The 19603-nt window shown below is 47.7% G+C and overlaps 1 protein-coding gene across 1 annotated transcript in view; it reads right to left on the minus strand.

Moving 5' to 3' along the window:
* Nucleotides 1-19603, minus strand: part of LOC107318454 — a 56160-nt gene that overhangs the window by 23620 nt on the left and 12937 nt on the right. The window contains exons 3-5 of the mRNA XM_015872264.1: nt 11881-12025; nt 9902-10044; nt 9050-9160 (exon numbers count right to left, since the gene is read on the minus strand). Of these exons, the coding sequence (XP_015727750.1) occupies nt 9050-9160; nt 9902-10044; nt 11881-12025 (399 nt within the window). The remainder of the gene's footprint in view (nt 1-9049; nt 9161-9901; nt 10045-11880; nt 12026-19603) is intronic.

Below are 19603 nucleotides of genomic sequence, written 5' to 3' on the forward strand. Positions count from 1 at the left end.
CAAATGCTCCCACATAAAATGGCAGCTGTCTCTTCAAGCAAACAGATGCCTTCATAGCTTTAAAGGGCAATGGATCAAGGTCAACTTTTCCCAAGATGGAGCCACCTCCTTTTCCTTTCTGGACCGTTAAACCCAGCCTCACTTTTCCCACACTCTCCCCACCACAGATCCCCTTGCCAGGTCTCCAAGACACCCACAGCAGAGCCCCCAGCCCTGGGCTCCTGCCTGCCTGACACATTGAGCCCCTTCCCCCTGCTCTGCCAGGGTACCCTCCTAAAACCTGCCCTTCATGCTATAAACCTGTGGCTGATTGCTGAGCAAGCCGCTTCCTCCCGGGTGATTTAGCAGGGACTGTTGAGGAAGCTGCAGTTTGTCTGGATTAGAAGAATTCATCAGGCATGGCACGGCCCACCTGCCTGTCTCCTCTCATTGCCATCCCTGCAGCCAAGCCCTTCTCACTGCCCCAGCTGTGCTGGCCCTCTTCTCCCCAGACAGCCTTGGGCTTTCAGAAGGGGGAGAAGTCAGGCAGGGACAGAGGTGTGGGGCTGCCTCTGCCCTTTTCTTTCCCTGTCATAAAGCTCTCAGGGCCAGCTCTGCAGTCAGGGGAATATTATCTCTCCGTGCTGTTGTTAATCTCTTTATGGCATCATTTGACCCTTTCTAACGTCCATTGATTTTTGAACTCTCCTTTGCAGCAACTCTGCAGATCCCTCTGGTCTAAATTACCAAACATCAGCGCTGTGGCAAAACATGGGACCAAAGAAAGCAACAGGGAAAAGCCTGTTCAGTAACTACAGCTTCACCAGTCACATTGGTGGCCCCATGGCACACCCAGCAGCAGGCACAGAGCTGATGCACCATCCCTGCTCTTCCAGCCCTGAGCTGCCCCAGGCACCATCACACCCTTGGCAAAGACATGGCCACCAGCACAGCTGAGATGGCTGCACTTATTGCACCTGAGGCTACAGCCACGAGTTGCTGCTGGCCAGGCCTTTCCTAAGAAACCTAATAGGGCGACTCAACAAGAGGTGATGGCTGCTGCTTTTAATTTAGCTGTGAAATGACTCCTCGCTCCAGATTAATATGTTCTAATTTATTTCTGTTTTCCCGAGCTCACCCCTTGTCCAGCAGCACTGTCTCCTTGCCTCATTCTTGCTACTTGTCCTAATGAAATACTGAGCTTTATTGTCTACTATTATGGTAAAATACACAATATATCACACTGATGCATTCTGTGAGTATGACATAAAAATGACGAATGTGCTCTGGCCAAACATTTAAATGTATTCATCTCGCATTAGTGAAAAATGAATATTAATGTGCTGGAAAATGGCTCAGGTGATGAGGGCTTTGTGTCATACTGGAGAGGACACTTCATCCCTTCCTCATTTTTCAGCCGGAGTCAGCCCCGCTCCTGATGTAAGCCTCAGGATGTCTAGCACAGGCCTGCTCAGCACAGCTCCAGCCAGGGCTATGGAGAGTGAATGTGGCACAGTGCTGAGGCCTGCTGTAGCAAGAGAAAAGGAATCGGCGGGTGGCAGCAAGCTGTGCTGTGCTGTGGAACTGATCAGGAAGCACTTCAGCCTCCTCTGGGCACATGGCTGGAGTGGTAGAGCCAGGAGAGACACTGGGAGAACTAACGCAGCTACCTGCATGGCCCCCTCGCTGCCCTTGCCACCCCAGTCCATTGCACAGGAGTGTAAGTGACCATGAGCTAGAAGGTTCTGTCCCGGTCTTGCTGGCATCCAGGACACCTCAGTTACAGGGGAGCATCCAAGCTGCAGTCCCTGACAGCCTCATTTCATCACAACGCTGCTAGGACTACACCCAGAGAGCTTGTGCTGCCCAGAACTGGCTCGGATACATCGGAAAGTTAGATGCTGCCAGCTACATTTTACTCTCTGGGCTGGCTGTGAAGCCTTAACGTATTCAGGAAAAGAAAGAATTTGAGGTTTTATCTACTCATCAAATCTGTGCTCTGCATTTGTGGATGTTTATGGCCCTGTCCCTTTAAGTTCCACCTTTCCTGCAAAGAGCAAGTAACTCTTCCCAGGATCTCGGCCCCACTTGGCACAACCACAGCTCTGCAAATCTATAGGGCACGTACAACAGTACATGCCCGACTGCTCCAGAAACACACACCTCCACCGGCACAGGCCCCGGGATGTCTTCCTTGTGCCCCGCAGCCCATTCATGCCACAGCCACGAGCTGCAGAACAGAACGAGCTGCACGAGCAGCCCCAAAGGAACAGTGCGTACCCACACTGCTCAGTGCTGCCTTTCATCTCCAGCAAGCCGGCCTTTCTACAGCACCATCAATACAGGATGGAGAAGAGATCGTTAGATGTGGCACTTCCATCAATATCTCTAAAAGGAACAGACGACATGACAAAAGGTGAACCTGAGACCTCTTCAGCCTGGAGACAAAGAAATTACAAGGATCTTTTATTCTAGATGGGTTAGCATTTTGGTTTATATCTATATCTATACCTAATTTATACATCTAGAGATAAAACATCCATTTTTCCTTTGTAAGTGGGAAGGGGAGACTGAAAGCTACAACCTTTGCCTAGAAGACTAAATGGCCTTTGGAATAGGCCGGTAAGTGATAAAAACAACCCGCAAAAGCATGTATCCTTGCATCATTTAAGATGACCTTTTAGAAGGGAGACACGGGAAAAGGGAAGGAGATGGAGAGGAAAAAAGCTGGGGAAACGAAATCTTAAAACTAAGCATCCACTGTCGTCGTTTGAAACAGCTGCTGCAAGATCAAGGAAATAAAAATAAAAGCAAAAATAAAAGGAGATTCGACGTTTTATTTCCCCCTATCAAACAATACATCCCAGCTAATGGCAAGAGAATAAAGAATTACCCGATGCAGCCTGTGAGAGAGGCAAGAGAGGAAGAGGAGAGAGCAGGGAGAGGGAGGAGAGAAAGGTTATTATAAATGTGTCAGGCTTGTTTATGGCCCTTTATCAGCAAGCACAGCGGAAAGAGAGAGGCACCGTTAGCGCATTTAGAAAGTGTTTGGCAGCTTTGTTTGGGAATGTAAATAATCTTTATATTCAAGAGCATTTCCATTCCAAGGAGCACACAAGCATGTGCCCCTCGCACCAGCAGCGACCTGAAGGACCTCCTGACACTGCTGCGGGGACCACGATGGTGTTTGATGGCAAAGGCCCCACTGGGAAGATAAGGGGACTTAGGGGATTGAAACTCATGGAAAAACCTTTAGCTGAGGCTGGGTGCTGGGTCATCCCTCCATGCTGCGCCAGCCCAGCCTTGGGCTCATGTAACTCACCAGGAAATCGCTCCCCTTGCTTATGGGGAATATCAGTACTGGGGTGTGCTGGCTCTGAAGAAGGCTGACATCCCATTTTTCACAGGTAGGACAGGAAGAGAGAGCCCCAAAGAGCAGCGGTGGCAAAGGTGAACCAGCAGAGTTCAGAAGAGAACAAGGACACAAATAAGGGCTGGGGGTGCCCCCCAAGTGCAGTGCGGGAGATTCATGCTCCTCAGATTAATTCCAAGGCAGCGTTTAACGCATCTCCCTCTGGGGATGAAGGATTTGCCCTGTGTTTCAATGAGACGTTCCAAATCGTGCTCATCATTCTTGCAAACAGCGCTTGGCTGAACTGTCACCTCGCAGGCACTCAGGAGGATGTGGGGCCGGGCAGCGCGAGGTGGGATGGCTGGCACAGCTCTGGGCAGCACCATGGGCACAGGGCAGGCCATGCTGCAGCCATGGGGTGCCACCAGGTGCCCTGACACACACAGCAACGGGCCACAGCTGAGCTCTGAGCCATCCGGCCCCAGCACTTCACTCTGAAACACACAGAAGTTTGAGAAGCACCAGCTGCTGCCAACCAGGAGGCACTGAATGAAAGCACAAGGGCCTTCTTTACCCTGTCACTGCTATCTGAGATTTTCACAACTGCTTCAGGTAAAGGTGTAGCTGTAATAATAAAGCACAGATTTCCCATAAAGCAAAAGGCACATTCTTTAAACTCAGCACTCTGCAGGAGGCATCAGCACAGTGTCACACCTGCAACACCTGCTAAGGAGCCCGCAAACCACTTTCCCATTGCAGCCAGCTGCCTGCAAATCCACACCTAAAGGAACTCAAATGCAGGTGTGTAGTATTTACTGCAATGCACGGCCTGCATGCAGCAGGGGAAGGAATGCTTGAGCAGGAGGAGTAAATGACTATCGCAGGCAGAAAACCCACCGCAATTCATGCATCACGCAAATGGTTGTGTATATTAAAGCAATGAGGACAAAGGGTATTGATTTAGCACAAGTATCAAGAGTCCCAGGTGCTAAAACCTGAAGAAATACAAACTGTGCTGGGCAGAATAACAACAAAACGAAATGATAAAAGGATATGAGTGTTTGAAAAGACGCGTAGGACGGGCTATAAATTCTAATAATCCATATTTCTCGAAAGCAGCAGCTATTGACTCAAAAACAAAAGAGCAGGCATTGTAATGTAACAAATGTCAGACGGGATAGCAGCAGGAATTCAATTTGCTCTGGCCATATATCAACTTGAAACTTAATGTAATGGCACGTAGTTAAAGCTGCACCCTCACTTAATGGCTATTACCAGTCCTGGGTGGGTTTTCCAGCAAGCATAAAGCAGTGAGTAATTGGCCCTGCTCTGCCTGCATCACTGCTAATGAAAAAACGCCCTGCTATAGCCTGGCAGCAGCAGGAGAAGGGAAGGCAGGGAACCCAGGCAGAGGCAGGCAGCGATAGAGCTGCCAAGAGCTCGTCCTGCCACGATCCTGTGAGAGCTTCAGGAAACATCTCCGGGTCTCTGCTGACCAGCATCTCTCTTGTATAAAGAGCCAGCCCTTCAACGCAGCAGCCCAACACCCCTGTTAGCCTCCTGTGCAAACAAGATTCAGGTCCACTGGAAGAAGAAGAGGAGAAACCCTGGATGGTTACACCTCATCCAGCTCCTAAGCATGCACTATTTATTACTACTCGGGCAGCGGCTCTGCAGTCAGCCAATTAAGGCTATTGTAATTACTTCTCTTCAGCGACTGCAAACGGCCGAGTTAAACGACAGATTTCCCGTTCAACAGTTACTGAGGCTGCTGAAGTGAAGAAGCAGAAGTGCCGGCATTGCTGAGAATATGCTCTGACCATATGTTGAGGCAAGGGATGCTCACCGAATGGATGGAAGAGGCGGCGGCGGGGGAGGAGGGAGGAGGCCTGGATGTGGGACAGGAACCTCTGCAGCAATGAAGCATCCAAAGCAATCAAAGGAGAGCGAAGATGTAAAGCAGTTCTCATCACTTTATTGCAGATGGGGAGGGACATTCCCAACAGGCACACAGTAGTTTCTACCAAGAGCAAAGCTTGCAAAATGCCACTCCACATTTGAGGATGCAGTTTTGGAACAACCAGAAATAAGATCAGCCCCCGGGACAAACCCTCAGGTCTGTCATTGAGCCCAGTGTGGCGGGACAGGACTCAGGGAGGGCAGCTGAAGGTGGCACAGCCAGCCTGTGTTGTACCACATTGCCCCGAGACATCAGCTGGGTCTCCACACAGAGGCTGAGCTGAGCAGATTGTGACTGTGGCTCCCAGGGTGTCCAGCCATGCACCCCAGGGGCAATTGATGCTCACACTGCTGAGAGCTTTCCTGCATCCAATTAATGGGTGAGGAAACAGCCTGGCCATGACATCACAGAGAAGAAGGTCAGGAGCCCAGCCCTCATGCTTAGTGTGGTGCTTGGTGTCAGGCTCAGATGGGAGGGATGAAGTAGATTCTAGGGCTGATCAGAAAGCCAATGAATGCTTATGGAGCATAGGAAGCTGAGCGTGCCCGCGGGATTCAGACCTTACGTGTGAGAAAGCGGAAGGGGGAGTGAGTTTGCACAAACCCACAGCCCAGATTAAATCTTGTCTTTAAACCCTGAGTTCCAGCAACAGTATCTGTTTTAATGCCTACAGGCCTTGCTTCCCTCAGCAATCTCAGCCATCAGTCTCCTGTGACTGACAACTCTAGGAATGAATCTCTTTTGAAGCTGACAAAACTCACTCTGAACTGATTTCCTCTGGAGCTCTGTTTATCTGAGGCTGACACTGAAGAAAGCTGCTCGGAAGCAATCAGAGCTGATAGCAGCCACGTCTGTTTACCCCCCCAGACCTGCACTGATGCAGCAACAGCCACCAAGCACGGCCAAGGCCAGCGCTGGCAAGAGCAGCGCCTGCCAGGAAGCAGACAGCTCATTTTCTGTTTCCCGGGTCCCTTCCCCTCTGCAGGCCATGGGCACAGCCTCAAGGGCACCCAGGGCAGGCTGCCTGGCAGAGGGGGACCCAGCTTGACTCACAAGGCAGCAGCTGAAAATATTCCCGGCGTCTGTTTTACAGCGCCATAAAGATTTTATGCACTGCGTTTAGCCTTGTGTCTCCGCATTCATCGCCTTAAATGCCGAGCGTTTTACTTTAATGCCGTGGTGGCTACAAGCAGGAATACTTAACTTCAATAAATAAGAAGTAATCACATTTTTCCCAGTGAATGGATTGAAAATGGCCACTGGGAGAGTTTGCCTTCTGAAGTTCAAGGCCTGGGGCTTTGCTGGGGGTTTCCAGCAAACTGCAGACACTGTGGAGCATCCCCAGGAAAAAAGAAGTATGTATAAATAACAAAGCATATGCATCTTTTAATTGAGGAACTGGTCTGTAGCTCGGGCACAGCATGCTTGTGCCCAAAAGCCAGCATTAAACATTCCAGTTTAAGCAATGGAGGGAAAGAGGGCCAGAAGCAGATGGACTCAAACTCTATTGCATTCGTGAGTAAAATCTACTGGAAAAGCACATTAGCGTTCCTTGGGAACTAGAGCATTTCATCGGGGAACGCACGCACAGAAGAGAAGCTTCTCCAAGTGAATCCAGATGACTCCAACACACTGCCAGGCACAGCCCCTGCAGGTCACTAACATGCTTTGTCCAGGCTTCAGATGCACTACTTTCATCCACCTGGAAGCTCCAGGCACCACAATCAGCTGAACACCTCTGGGGGCAATGACTGCTCCCTTGAGGCAGCAGCTGGACCAGCTCACAAAGCCACACTTCAGCTTGCAATCTAGATGTTCACCGTTTGGAAGAGCTCGATGTCTCATGAGATTATAGGTTCATTGAGGCACACAACCAGAGTTTTACCAGGGAAAGAACGCGGAGTAGGTTAGCAGTATATTAACCAAGTATGTCTGAGATGATCCCCTGTAAGAAGACTTGACCAAGAAGGTATAAACCTAACCAAACACCTTGATGCTTTGACAGGTTCACATGCAGTAACTGCATCATACCTCCTCTCTCCAAACATGTTTCCCACCTCTTACCTCCACTCCCTGCCTCTCGTCCAAAAGACAACAAGTACAGGGTACGTGGAGACGATGCCAAGGAGAAGGCGACAACAGGTCCCCGCTGGAAACATCCCTGCAGTTCCCAGATTGCCCAACTCCAAAACCACATTAAGTTTCTCTGAGCTTGAAACTATCAGCTCCACTAAATCATTCCTGAAACTGAGATGCTGGTTGGCTTGCAGCTGTGCTCTGCAGCTCACCCATGGCTCCTATTCACAGTCATAGGAGACACTAGGAATTAGGATGTGGACATACAAGGCACGAAGCTCGTTTGCTTTCTCCATCTCACTCTTTCATTACAGCAAAATGACAACTCAAGACAACAACCAGACACCACTGTTGTCCCATGACTGGTGGTCCACCAGCGACTATGAGAAGACTTTCATTTTCCTGCAGCAACCAGGAGATCTTCCAGCAGCCCCTGCTCAGCTCTCCTCAACTCTACGTGATGATCCACAAGGTCTCTAACAGCAGCTTGCACAACATCACCCAGAATACCTTGCATGCCTCCCTTTGAAGCTGCGACCTGATTACCATAAGCAAGGCACTGCAGATGTACCTCTGCAAGCCCAGAAGCACCAGGGGAAATGAATATATTAGTATTTATCATATTAATGCAGATCAAGCTGGGTATTTGTTCTGACATTTCAATAATAGCTTTTTCTTTTTTTTTTTTTAGGCAGCAGCTTGTATTTTCTTCTGCCTTAAATAATTCATTGTTACATTAAACTTATTTTAAATTGGGGTCTTTTTTTTTTTTCATCAAACCAAATCCTTATTTGGATGGCCAAAGGGGAGAAAAAGTATAAATGAAAACTCTCACTTTTCTCTCCTCCCTTCTTTCATTCCCTCTCTTTTTTTTCCCCCTCTTGTTAAAATCTCTTAATCAAAGTGACAATCTGTCTTTCCCAGGAAGGAAGCTGGTGCCTTTGAACAGTGCTGCTCCAATAGCTCTCTGCTTTGATGTGGGATTTAACTTCTGCCTTTAGCAATCTCAAGTGCCTGTGTATGCATGCGCTGCGTGTGTACGTGTACTCATGTGTGCTTCTCTATGTGTCACTGCTGAGCATACACATCCTAACCCCACCCCCCAAGAAAGGGGGGAATGAGAGGGGGAAGGGATATACAGTAAATGCCACGACAGCACATGTCAGCAGTGTGATCCCTTTGGAGATGCTGTTCAGCACAGTTCAGAGGGAACCTTATTCTAAGTCTTTTCCCACAGAATTTTTCAGTGACATCTTCAAGCCCTTCCATCAACTGCTAACACAGAGCAGCCTGTTACAGGAGACCGACACCCTACAGAGGGGTAGGGATGTGCTCGACCCTGTTCTTGCAGTTTGAGGTCCTCCAGGACAATGGCTACAGAATACGTTCACATCCAGCATCCTCCTGAGTGCCGAGACACAGTGTGCAACAGCAGTGATTAGACTGCAGGCTGTCCCTATTCTCATCATAGTCTCTCCCCTGCTTTGACAACTGTTTCCCTCTCCCTTTCCTTTAGCCCTTCTGACCTCAGTACCTGCCCTGGGGAATAAGGTCTTTACCTTGTCACCTCCACTCTGAGGTACAGCACAGCTCTGTCTGGTACTGCACTGGGATGAGCTTTGATCACAGAGAACACAAACTCAGGCTTGAGCCAATGGACTCCTGTAAGAGGTTGAGCTCACCTTGCTCTCCATGGGAACCAGCCATCCAGACAGCATTTTCTTTCCATCAGCAAAGCTGCCAGTCCAGGTGCCCCCAGTGCAAGGTTTGTTGAAGGAAGGACATCGCAGAAGCTGAAACAGAGCAGAGCTATTGACATCTTCCCATCTCACGGCCAGGAAGTTTCCTCCCTACCATGTAAGAGAAGCACTATGTGCTGCTATGCTACCATCCTACCGTGGTTATTTATCAAATAATTCACCAAGGCCTCCACTCCATTTCTAGTCAGTGCCTTCTGGGATTTCACCTTCCCAATCACTACTGAGACCTTTCTCATCATTCACAAAAGTTTGTGGTCTAAGCAAATCAGATATTTTGGTTTTGTGTACACCGGAGATTTTACAGGTGCTTCTACTTACAGAGAGTCTTCCCCAGCGGTTTCCTCAAGCAGCAGACCAAATGTATAAACACTTTACAAAATAATGAACAGCATGAACCTCAGAACTACAAATCTCTATAGCAACTTCCAGTTAGAGAGAACAAAACCTCAACAAAAATGAATCCAGTCGTGCCTCAAGTTCCCTGTGCAAGAAGTCATCTTTCAGAATAAAGCTGGTGTCCTCTCATGGCCCACTAGAAAGAGGCTGATTTTTTTCTCTCTGAAAGGCATGCAATGAATTTCAGGTTTTCCCTACTGTTCTTTTGTTGTTTTTCTGTGGTATTTTTTTGCCCTCTGGTTTGTTCCGTGTGGTTTATTTCCTGTGCATGTGTCCTCCACTTGTTCCAAGGGTTACTAACAAGTGTTGGCAATCTGACTCACGTTTGTACAAGCTCTGGGGTAACACACTGGGAAACAAAGTTGATTTTCTTCCTACCTTCTCTAGAAACATCCGATGAGCCACTGCATGGGACAAACAGGGATGATCCAAGTCTTTCTCCAGTGCACGGCTGAGGAAACGCTCTGTTTGTGCTGACCAAACAGGGAGATACCACGAGAGATTCGTCCAATTTCCAACATCTGCAATGCAAGCAGTAGATTGTAATCAGACCGAAAATAAGGACAGCCATAAAATAGGACACAGTACTTCAAACAGTGTGGGACCTCAAGCACCAGACTCAGTCTGAGCAACTGCTGTCCCTCATCCCTTTTTGACTGAGACATTCTATGGCCAACCTGATCTACCCTGCACAGACAACTGCTTCATCTCTCCCTGTTTTTAGAACCTTTCTGCCCTCCCAGGGCATTGTCTCAATAAGTAAATATGGACTCCTGGCCCTTCTCCCCACTCCTGCAGATCCCTTCGCTAGGTATGCTTCCATAAATCCTCCAGTAGGCAAAACCAAGGGTTATATGTGCCTTCTGTGGAGCAGTGAGAGAGCACAACAGCTGTCACTTAAAACAAAGAAGCCTTGAGTCCAGTGGCAAACTGCCTATACCCAGGGGTTGGGGGGGAAAGACTTGGGATAAGCTTGAGTTAGAGAGCGGAGCAATCTGGAGGAACTGGAGTCCGGCTTTGTGTTACCTGGTGTACACACACATTTGGAGTCTGCACATTGTGGCTTCAGTGTGTGTCCTCAAATTAAAGCCAGGAACATAATCTGGTTATGGAATCCCTAGGTCATTTCAAACAATCAAGTGAGGTGAATCGACGGGCTAAGCATGTCCCTGCATAGGGCGCTGCACACAGCCATGTGAGCCCAAAGCTCCCTCCCTCCCTCTTTGTGATGGTGGCATTGCATAAAACCGAGCCTCTTGCTGTCTGCAGTCACTGTGCTGCACTCACCCTTGCTTTACATTCTGCATCTCCCTCCTGAGTTTTCCCACCAGCTTAACAGAGTGTGCACTGGAGAAGGTTCCTCCCGGCCCCTACCCTCATGCATACCCAATCAGGCCTTCTGATTATGCAAATTAAATACAGTAGCATCACCCCCTTGTACCTCTACCCCGCCTTATTCCAGCACAAAAAGGAGAAAAAAGTAACAAACCCTCCATTCATAACCAGAAACATTAATTATATGTAATGATGGGCAGTCAACTCCCCGAAGCGTTTGCATAATTACTAATGCTAATGGATTCAGAGTGCCTCTCTCCTCCTCATGGAGGAAATTTAATTGGAAAACGCATAAAAGCAGGAGGAGGGTGCTCCGAGCAGTCTGAAGTGGCACACGCAAAGCAGAGGAGCTCTCTGGAAATGAAGGATGGAACCTGGTCACTCCCTGTCAGCTCACGTGGCCAACCTGCTGCTTCCCCCTCACCTGGTCCTGCATCACCACTGTTTCTGGAGACAGGCACTGGAGGGATCAAGGGACAGGAGTGAAGAGTGTTCCAGTCAGCTGCTCCAACCCCAAGGGGATTATAAAAATCAGACTTAATGAAATTAGGAAACGCTCAACTAGATGCCTCAAAGACATCAACGTACGCTCCCTTCCTTGCAGTCAGACTCCTTGGGGCCTCTCACCCCACACATTTCCAACAGCTGTCTCTCCATTCCCTGCCTGCAGGTAGCTGCTGAGCTGCCCTAAGGCAGACTTCCCTTCTTTCCCTGCACCACTGCCAGTTCCATCGCTACCAGGCTCTGCTCCCCTTCCCCTGTAGAAACGGCCTCAAAGCAAACCAGGCTGGTTGCAGCACTACAACGAGGGGTCTCACCTTCACACATCCTCTGCAGCCTTGGATGAATGTCTTCACTTCTGTCAACCAAATGCTGGCTGGGACAGCCCTGGGGTCTACCCAGGCCCCCTCACACTGCTCCAGGTCAGCATTTCTCTATGGTCAACATTTTCTAAGGGGTCAACAAGAGGCTGCCTTTCACCCATTCCCTCCATTCTCCCCCCGTCCCTCCAGAGCTTTTACCCAGTCTGGGTGTGCATCCTGCAGACAGCACCTGTGAGGCCAGCGATGCTCCTTCCACCCCACTGCCTGAGGCCTGGGTCGCTGAATTGAGATAAGTTTCATCCTGCACCAAGAGCAGCTGGTGAGGCACCAGATGGCTGGGAATCTGTTAAAAAAAAAAAACAACAACAAAAAAACTGGGGCTGTGACAGCGGCACTTTTATTGTTCACTCATTCCCACTGCTGCCAGACTCGGAATGCATATCAAACAGGGCACATGCCCTTGCAAACACTACCAGCCGACAACTGTGCAATGTGGTGACAAAGCCAACCCAAGCTCCCCAGCCAAGCCAAGGCCACCTTGTGCCCTGAGAGCATCCCGGCCCCACTAAGAGACCTCTGCAGTGCAGTGCAGGGAGGAGTGGCCCCTTCAGCCCACCCTTCCCCTCCACAGCCACCACCAGCAGCCCAGCATCCAGCAGGACCAGACACTGCTCGTTTTCAAACTGTGCCTATAAAGTACCTTGCACACCTTCGGCAGAGCATAAATAATAAATAAACAGCCATAATACGGTCCCCTGAGCAAAGCAGCATTCCATCAGCAAGAGAACTGTCCTCTCTTTCCCTCTTAACATTCCAGTAGGTGCCCATTGCAGCCCCCTACTCAAGGAGGGGTTTGCACGTCTGCTTTTCATTGCAACCAGCTGAGAATTCAGGGGAGGTCTGGGCTGTGCAACCTCCTTCTGTTGTGAGAAGAGTTTGGTTCACTTTTCATACTTGTGGGTGCGAGGGAGCAGAGCCAGGCACAATATCACTTTGGCGAAGAATCGTGCCCTCCCTGACTTCCGACTCACAGAAGCAGCAGCTGCTCTGAGCCTGGGCCTCCATCTTAAACGCTGCCAACAACACAGAAATCCAACTGACACCGACATGCTCCAGAAACAGTGCCTTAGGCAAGGCTGGGTGGAAAAGGTTTCAAACATCCTTGTCCTCTTCTGTCTGCTTGCCAGGGACCTCCTGCAAGAGCTGCAGGACTCAGGGGATGCTGCATGTTTGCAGCACCTCCTCAGGACAGACAAGCAAAGCCCACAGGAGCTCACCTTGTGGCAGTAGCTGAAGTACCAATATATGGCTGGGCAATTCGTACTCACTGTGTTGGAGTGACTGGTTCTGCCTCAGGATATTATTTGAGCTGTTTGTGATAAGCAATTCTGAACTTTACCAGTAGTCCCTGTTCGCTGTAGACTCCAAAACCCAGGGTGTAAACCACAGCCCATGGGGGACTCCTAAAGTTCTTTGCCTACCGTTGGTTTTGTTTGGCTTTAATGAAGGCACATACAGGCATACAGAAGTTTTGCCTGCATTACAAGCGCTTTGAAATCAGCCCTGGTGTATGTTTGATCCATTTTCCAATACAGCAGAAGCGCAAGCAATACCATGCATGCTTTCACTCCCTCCAACTAATTCCAAAGCAGCGGGTAGCTCAGCATCCCTGCTTCCTGAAAACAGCCTTTTCTCATTCGTTTATAACTACAGTAAAGAAAAGGTTGAACCAGAGTAAATATGGGGAAAAAAAAACCCACAAATGGGGGGTTAGTCAAGAGTTCAAACCGAACAAATCTAAACTTGTAGCAAAACATTCTCCACACAGGTCTAACGGGAAAGGGAGAAACGTTTTCTTGATGCTGTGCTAATCCCACAGCAGCCCACAGGATGGGAAGGAAAGCAGTGAGGGCAGTTTGGTGTGACTTCACCCCAGAGCTCAGTTCTTGCTTTGTAGCCCCGCTACTCTGCAGCCCCTCAGGGCTCACCTGGGCTGGGTCTGGGGCAGAGAAGAGCTGGAAGGTTTCCTTCAGAGAAAGCAAGGCCTGCAGTGAGGCGAGGAAATCACTGAGAGCTGGAGGACTGGAAGTGACTGAGAAAGGCACTTCAGATACTCACTTTCCCAAGGCAGCCTGTAGCGACTCTGGGCAGCTGCAAAGACTGATTCACCTCCCCAGACTGGCTTCTTATTTGAGGTGGAGAGTTGGTAAGTGATTTCAAGCAGCAGCACTTCACACTTCTGTAGCATCTTCAAGAGCAATGGACCCTAACAGTCTTTAGAAACTTTAGATGGAAAGGGTCTCAACTGCTGCTAGGATCCAAAAGGCAAGCAGGCAGGCTGCAGCCACTTGTACAAGAGAAGCTCACCTAGAATAATGGATTTTCTGAGCCTGCTGATCTCTGAAGATGATGCCCCCATAAATTTACCATGGCCTAGTTTCTGTCTATGTAAGTCCCGGTCTCTGTGGGTTGCAGACCCACTAACCAGGATGGGATCTGAAATCAAAACCAACACCAGCAGCTATTCCTTTGGGTTCTCCTGCTTGGGTAACAACTCCAATGTCAATGGCAGCTTCTTAGCAATAGTTCAAGATACAACTGCAGGAGTTTCATTGCTTTCCAAGATGACTGGATGAGTGATTTTGCATTGAAATTTGCTATATTTGAAGCCAGCTCTCAGCAGGGCTTGCAGAAAATGTCTCCCAGTGGGACCTGAAGGTCCGCCACAAGCAGGGCAGTGAGCAAGCAGGAGCTGGAGGGCTGCTACAGAACAGCTTCGAAGAACAACACTGCTGAAAATGGTTATTGGAGGGAAATGCTGAAAGCAACAAAGTGGCTCCAGCGAAACCAGGGTGGCACAGAACAGCACTATTCAGAGCTGTCTGCACTGATCTCCTGAACCACTGGCAAATTAAATAACGCTGCTTCTACGAGATTAACCCATAGCTAAAACGCTGCATCTTCATAAGGCAAAATCTTTGTTTATTGACAAAAATATATTACCTGCTTTCTCAGTGCAGGAAACAAAGACGTTCTGGAGAAGGACAATTTTATTTGCTGTCTCCGATGCTACAAATGTTGGGAATATCAAAATATTCAATAATCATTTTCAGCTACAAAGTCGAAAAGGAAACAGCCCATCGTCTTCTTCATTACTTGGAAAGCAGCACTGAAAATTTCATTGGGAGTCTTTTCAAAAGTTAAAGATTTACTGTAATGAAATTATTTCAATATTGGCAAAGTGTCTCCACTTGTAATTGCTAATGTTTATAAGCATTTGTATGAAGAGTTATATTTCTCTCAGTTAATGGAATAAAAGAATTACTCATATGGCAAATATGGACATACCATCCCTGGATCAAGAAGGCTGCATTCCTTAGTTTTACATCTTTTGGCCCAATCTTTCCAGCATTCACACAGGGCATTTCTATAGGCTGCATCTGGAGACTTTTTTAAATGTTCACGGAGTTCTGGTGTGAGTTTGGTGCAGGAAAAGAGGACGAGGTCGTTCTACAGCCATTTTTAAGCTCTTCCAGGAAAACCAGCACCAGGAGGTGCTATTAGAACTCAATGCCACTTCTGGGCCTGCCACAGCGTGCTAAAAGCTTTTTAATGGCAGAGCTTTAAAATTAAAACAATGGCAAAAGACGTTAATTGAAAGGTAAGTTACAAAGGGGAGCTGAAGACAAATTATTCGGCCATAAATGCAACTTTAAGCAAAGAAAACATTGTGTCCAGAAAAAAAATAATAATAAAATGAAAAGGAATTGCATTCAGCGCTATGCATTAGCTCTCAAATGTCTCCCTTCACACTGCAATTAACTGAACTGCCTTAATCCAATCCAGCCACTGACAAAAAACAACACTGTTGACTTCTCAGGAAGCCACAACAATTACTCAAAGGCTACAATTTGTCAGAAAGCCTGGTGGAACTGTGCCCTGACTGCAGCATACACTGAGAGACCCAATAACATGGACAGTGAGTGCAGAACTCAGCAGTCCTACAGTCAAAACTGGCCAAAGTCGTTTAAATTCTCAGGCTCAACCCCTCCAACTCACAGCACGCATCACATATGTTCCCTCTCCCTCTCCCTTCCCTTCCCTTCCCTTCCTCCTTCCTTCCATCTGGCCCGCTCCCTCCCTCCCTTTCCTTCCTCTGTGGCCCTTCCGGATTTCCTACCTCTACCTTCTACTTACCCTTCCTTCATGCTATGGTCGCTCCAGAATTCGCATCCAGCTTTGCACTTCCCCTTAATCGCGTCCTCTTCCGTTACTTCTCAAATTGTCCAAGCTTGCCCGAAATTCCTTGCCTAATCCGGATCCCTGTCTTCCTTTCTGCCTTTCGTAGCTCTTCTTCTTCCTGTACGCTCCGCGTCCGCTTCCTTTCACCCAGCGGTTGATGTCATTTCTTCCGCGTCATTTCCCTTTCCCTTCCATTCTCTTCCTTCCAGAGACACAGGAATAATATTTTCCTTGAGAAACAAACTTAGAAAGACTGCAGAATTATTGACTCTGAGTTTCAAGTTAAAGTCAGTTTCAATCATACGTGCAAAGAGCTTTATGAAATAATTCTAAAAAATCAAAGATATATTGGAATGCACTGAAATGGTTAATAATTATTGTATTTTAGACAAAAATTGACTCTTAGGGAAATGCAATTTTGTATTCACCAGCAATGGAAAAGCAGACTAGAAATTCTAAAGAAAAGAACAGGCTTTAAAACACCCTCAGAAACTATCAGCTAATAAGATGGTTGTGCTCATTCTTGAAGATTAGCACCTTGATTCCAAATGGTGATGAAAAGTACTGTAAGGCAACCCCACAGCCAAACACAAAGATAGAGGCCCTCCACACAGCACAGGTTCTCCCTGCTCAAGGGAAGCCATTTCCTTGCCCTCAGATATAGCAGAGATGCAGCCCGTGCAACCTCTCTGACCTTGCAAAAAGGTCTTAAAGGAAGGATTTCCACCTTTCTCCAGTCCTCCAAGGGTCATTCTGACAGAAGGGAGCTCTGCAGGATAGTTATTGGTGGATGTTGCATCACAATCTTTTTCTTATCATTTTAAATGTGTATTTTGTAGTAAAATGTTGGCTTTTGTACAGCTTGAGGTTCTTAGCTTACCTGCTAAGGCACCTTGTGCTTGCATAGAAGCTGTCGCCACCCATGCATTAGCTACAGCACCTGAAGCTCCTCACAGACATGCTTCAAACAGGAGAACACATGCAAGTCCAGTATGCGGCCCAGAACTGCCCCCAGACCCATATGTGCACAGACAGCCTCCTCACGAACGCCCTCCTTAGCCAGGAACCTGGGTTAGACGCTTGAATAAAACATAGCAGATCTGTATTCCAGTCATGAGTTCGCCTAAGATTCTCTGTGTGACCTTCGGCAGGTCATTTAAGCTCTCTGTAAAAATAAAACTGATAACACTTCCACTATCTGCCTTGCCTAGTTAGACCTCAAGCTCCTCAGGCAGAGACTGCCTTGTACATGCATCGAGTCTGCAGCAGTTGGGGCCTCTAATAACTACTGTGATGAAGGTAATTATTAACTGGAATAATGCAAGCTGCACTGGCAGGTACAGAGTTGCTCTATCCCCAGAAACATTGCAAAAGGAAAATAATACAAAGCAGAAAGTTGTGGTCAAGCAGAACAAGGATATTATCAAAGGTACAAAAAATATTGTTGAGCTCTGTGATCAAACTGGAAGGCAGGCTTAGGGCCGTAACGAAAGGAATCACATTATGACCTGCTTGCACAGCACGACAGCACAGCCTCGTGCGGAATGCACCAAGGCTTTTCCTTTCCATTATGCTTAGGTGCTGTGGTGGCAGCTCATTTTTCCTCCTTTTCATAAATGAAAATGTAAATGACCAGCAGTGAGGAAAGTCAAACCCTTTCTGAGGGGCTGCTCCCATGTTTTAGCAGGGTGCAAGACCTTGTGATTTGCCTGTTTTGCCTGTTCTGGTTATCTTTATAATGTTAATGTTAAAGACTCATGGAGAACATATTAAAACAAAAATGGTGTAGAATGTCTATTTGGATAGAGCTGAAATGCACCTTTGAGAACAGCACGTTTTGCTTTGCTTCTGCCCACGAGCCGAGAAAGATGTTGTAATACCAATGCTGAGGTTTGCTGAAAAAAATCTTTCCTGTTCCCAGTTCCCTGTTTCTTCTCCTGTCTTTCAGCCCTTTGAACAACAGCACAAAGAGACCTAGGGGCCATGGTCACAGGGTCCCAAGCAGCAGCACTTACCAGCTATAAATGACCGTGCAATACAGCTGCTCCAGCTCATTTCAGGCTGCTTCACCAGTGAGCTCTGCCTGTGGGCTCACAAGCTGCTTAAAGGGTACAGTCCCAGTACAGCCACTGGGAGCCTGAAGTATTTAGGTATGCTCTGCTTAAAAGGGAGGTGCAGGGGAGAAGGGAGAAGCACAGCTGTATTTTTATACCCTTCCTTACTGAGTTCAAAATGGAGCCTGACACCTTTGGGCAGGATTTTGCTTTGCTGATTTCATTTTGGCTCCTGCTTCTTGTTGTTGGTTTTTGTTTGCTTTCTTTCTTCTATTAGAAATTCATTTCTTGTCTCACCTGCTTTCTCCCAGAAAATGTTGTGGATGGATGGTGAACTAATAGGTTTAGGATATCAGAGGAACCAATAGGCTGAAAGAGTTCTGCAAATCACAAATAAACCTTTTTATCTTAAAAGAGGCATTTGCTGAAAGGCTACCACAAAGATGAATCCACTCACCTAACAAATGTTCAGACCAGCCTTTGCATAGCAGGAGGTGCCGACTGCTTAGGAAATATGCTTCACAACCCACCTAAAAACGCTGAGGCAAGTGTAAAATCCATACACACACTTACGTGCACACACAGAGAATGGTTTTTACAAGAAGCAAGCAGCTTTCCTCTGAATTCCTTTGTTCTTTATACTGGTTTTGGACAGACAGCGTCTGATTCCACCACTGCATCACTGGCTAAAAGCAGCTGATAACCAACCTCTTAGGTACTGAAGCCAGAAATGATGACTGGGATCACTTATGCCATGCTCACCTTTTTATGCCCAGACACACAGGTACATATGTTGCTTATTCCACAACCCCTTTCTGTTGTCATCACGTTGTTACAGCGATGCTGACAATGGGACTCAATTACCACCTGTGCTCTTCAGCCCCTGAACCTTCTCATGGCTAACCTTTGTTAGTCAGGGTAGTATGCTTAGGAAGTGGTTGGGCTTGATGATCTTTAAGGTCTTTCCCAACCTGAGTGATTCTATTCCATGATTCTATGGCAATGGGAATTAAACATGAAAGAGTCAACCATTTCTACCTGATTCTGAAGGCTCGGACAAACTTGCCACCTTTGAGTTTCCTGAGCAGCCATTTCCATGTGTGGAGCATGCAGATGAGGGATGCTGCTTCCTCTCAAAACCTAAAACCTGATCAGCTCAAAGGGTAAGTAAAAATGCCAGCAGCCCAGGAGTGACCCAGTCGCCAACTGTGAGTAACAAGATGGATCCATCTCTTAGTTCTTCCCACCTTCTTCATAAAGATCTATCTGCAGACCAGCTCCCACCCAGAAACAAAGGTGAACACCTGCAGGCTGGAATCCCTTCTGAGCTTCACAGAGGTGACAGCGCTCGCTGCAGAGCCAAAGCCTTTCTGGGCTCTGTGATTAAGGGATGCTGTACCCCAACGGTACTCAGGCACAAGCATCTGTACAGAAAATTCATTAAGCCAATTGTAAAACTGAAACTCAATATCACGGAAATCTGTGCAGGCCTAAAGTTGAGAATGATCCCCAATGCTCTCCTGAATCAGGGCCAGGATAAGCAAAGAGCAGAGGAAAGGGAATTATTTCAGCTTTGTTCCCTTCTGGATGCTCCATATGCTACAGCCAGCTGTTCTGGGTTTGTT

This window comes from Coturnix japonica, chromosome 10 (genome assembly GCF_001577835.2).
Source record: "Coturnix japonica isolate 7356 chromosome 10, Coturnix japonica 2.1, whole genome shotgun sequence".
Taxonomy (NCBI): Eukaryota; Metazoa; Chordata; class Aves; order Galliformes; family Phasianidae; genus Coturnix; species Coturnix japonica.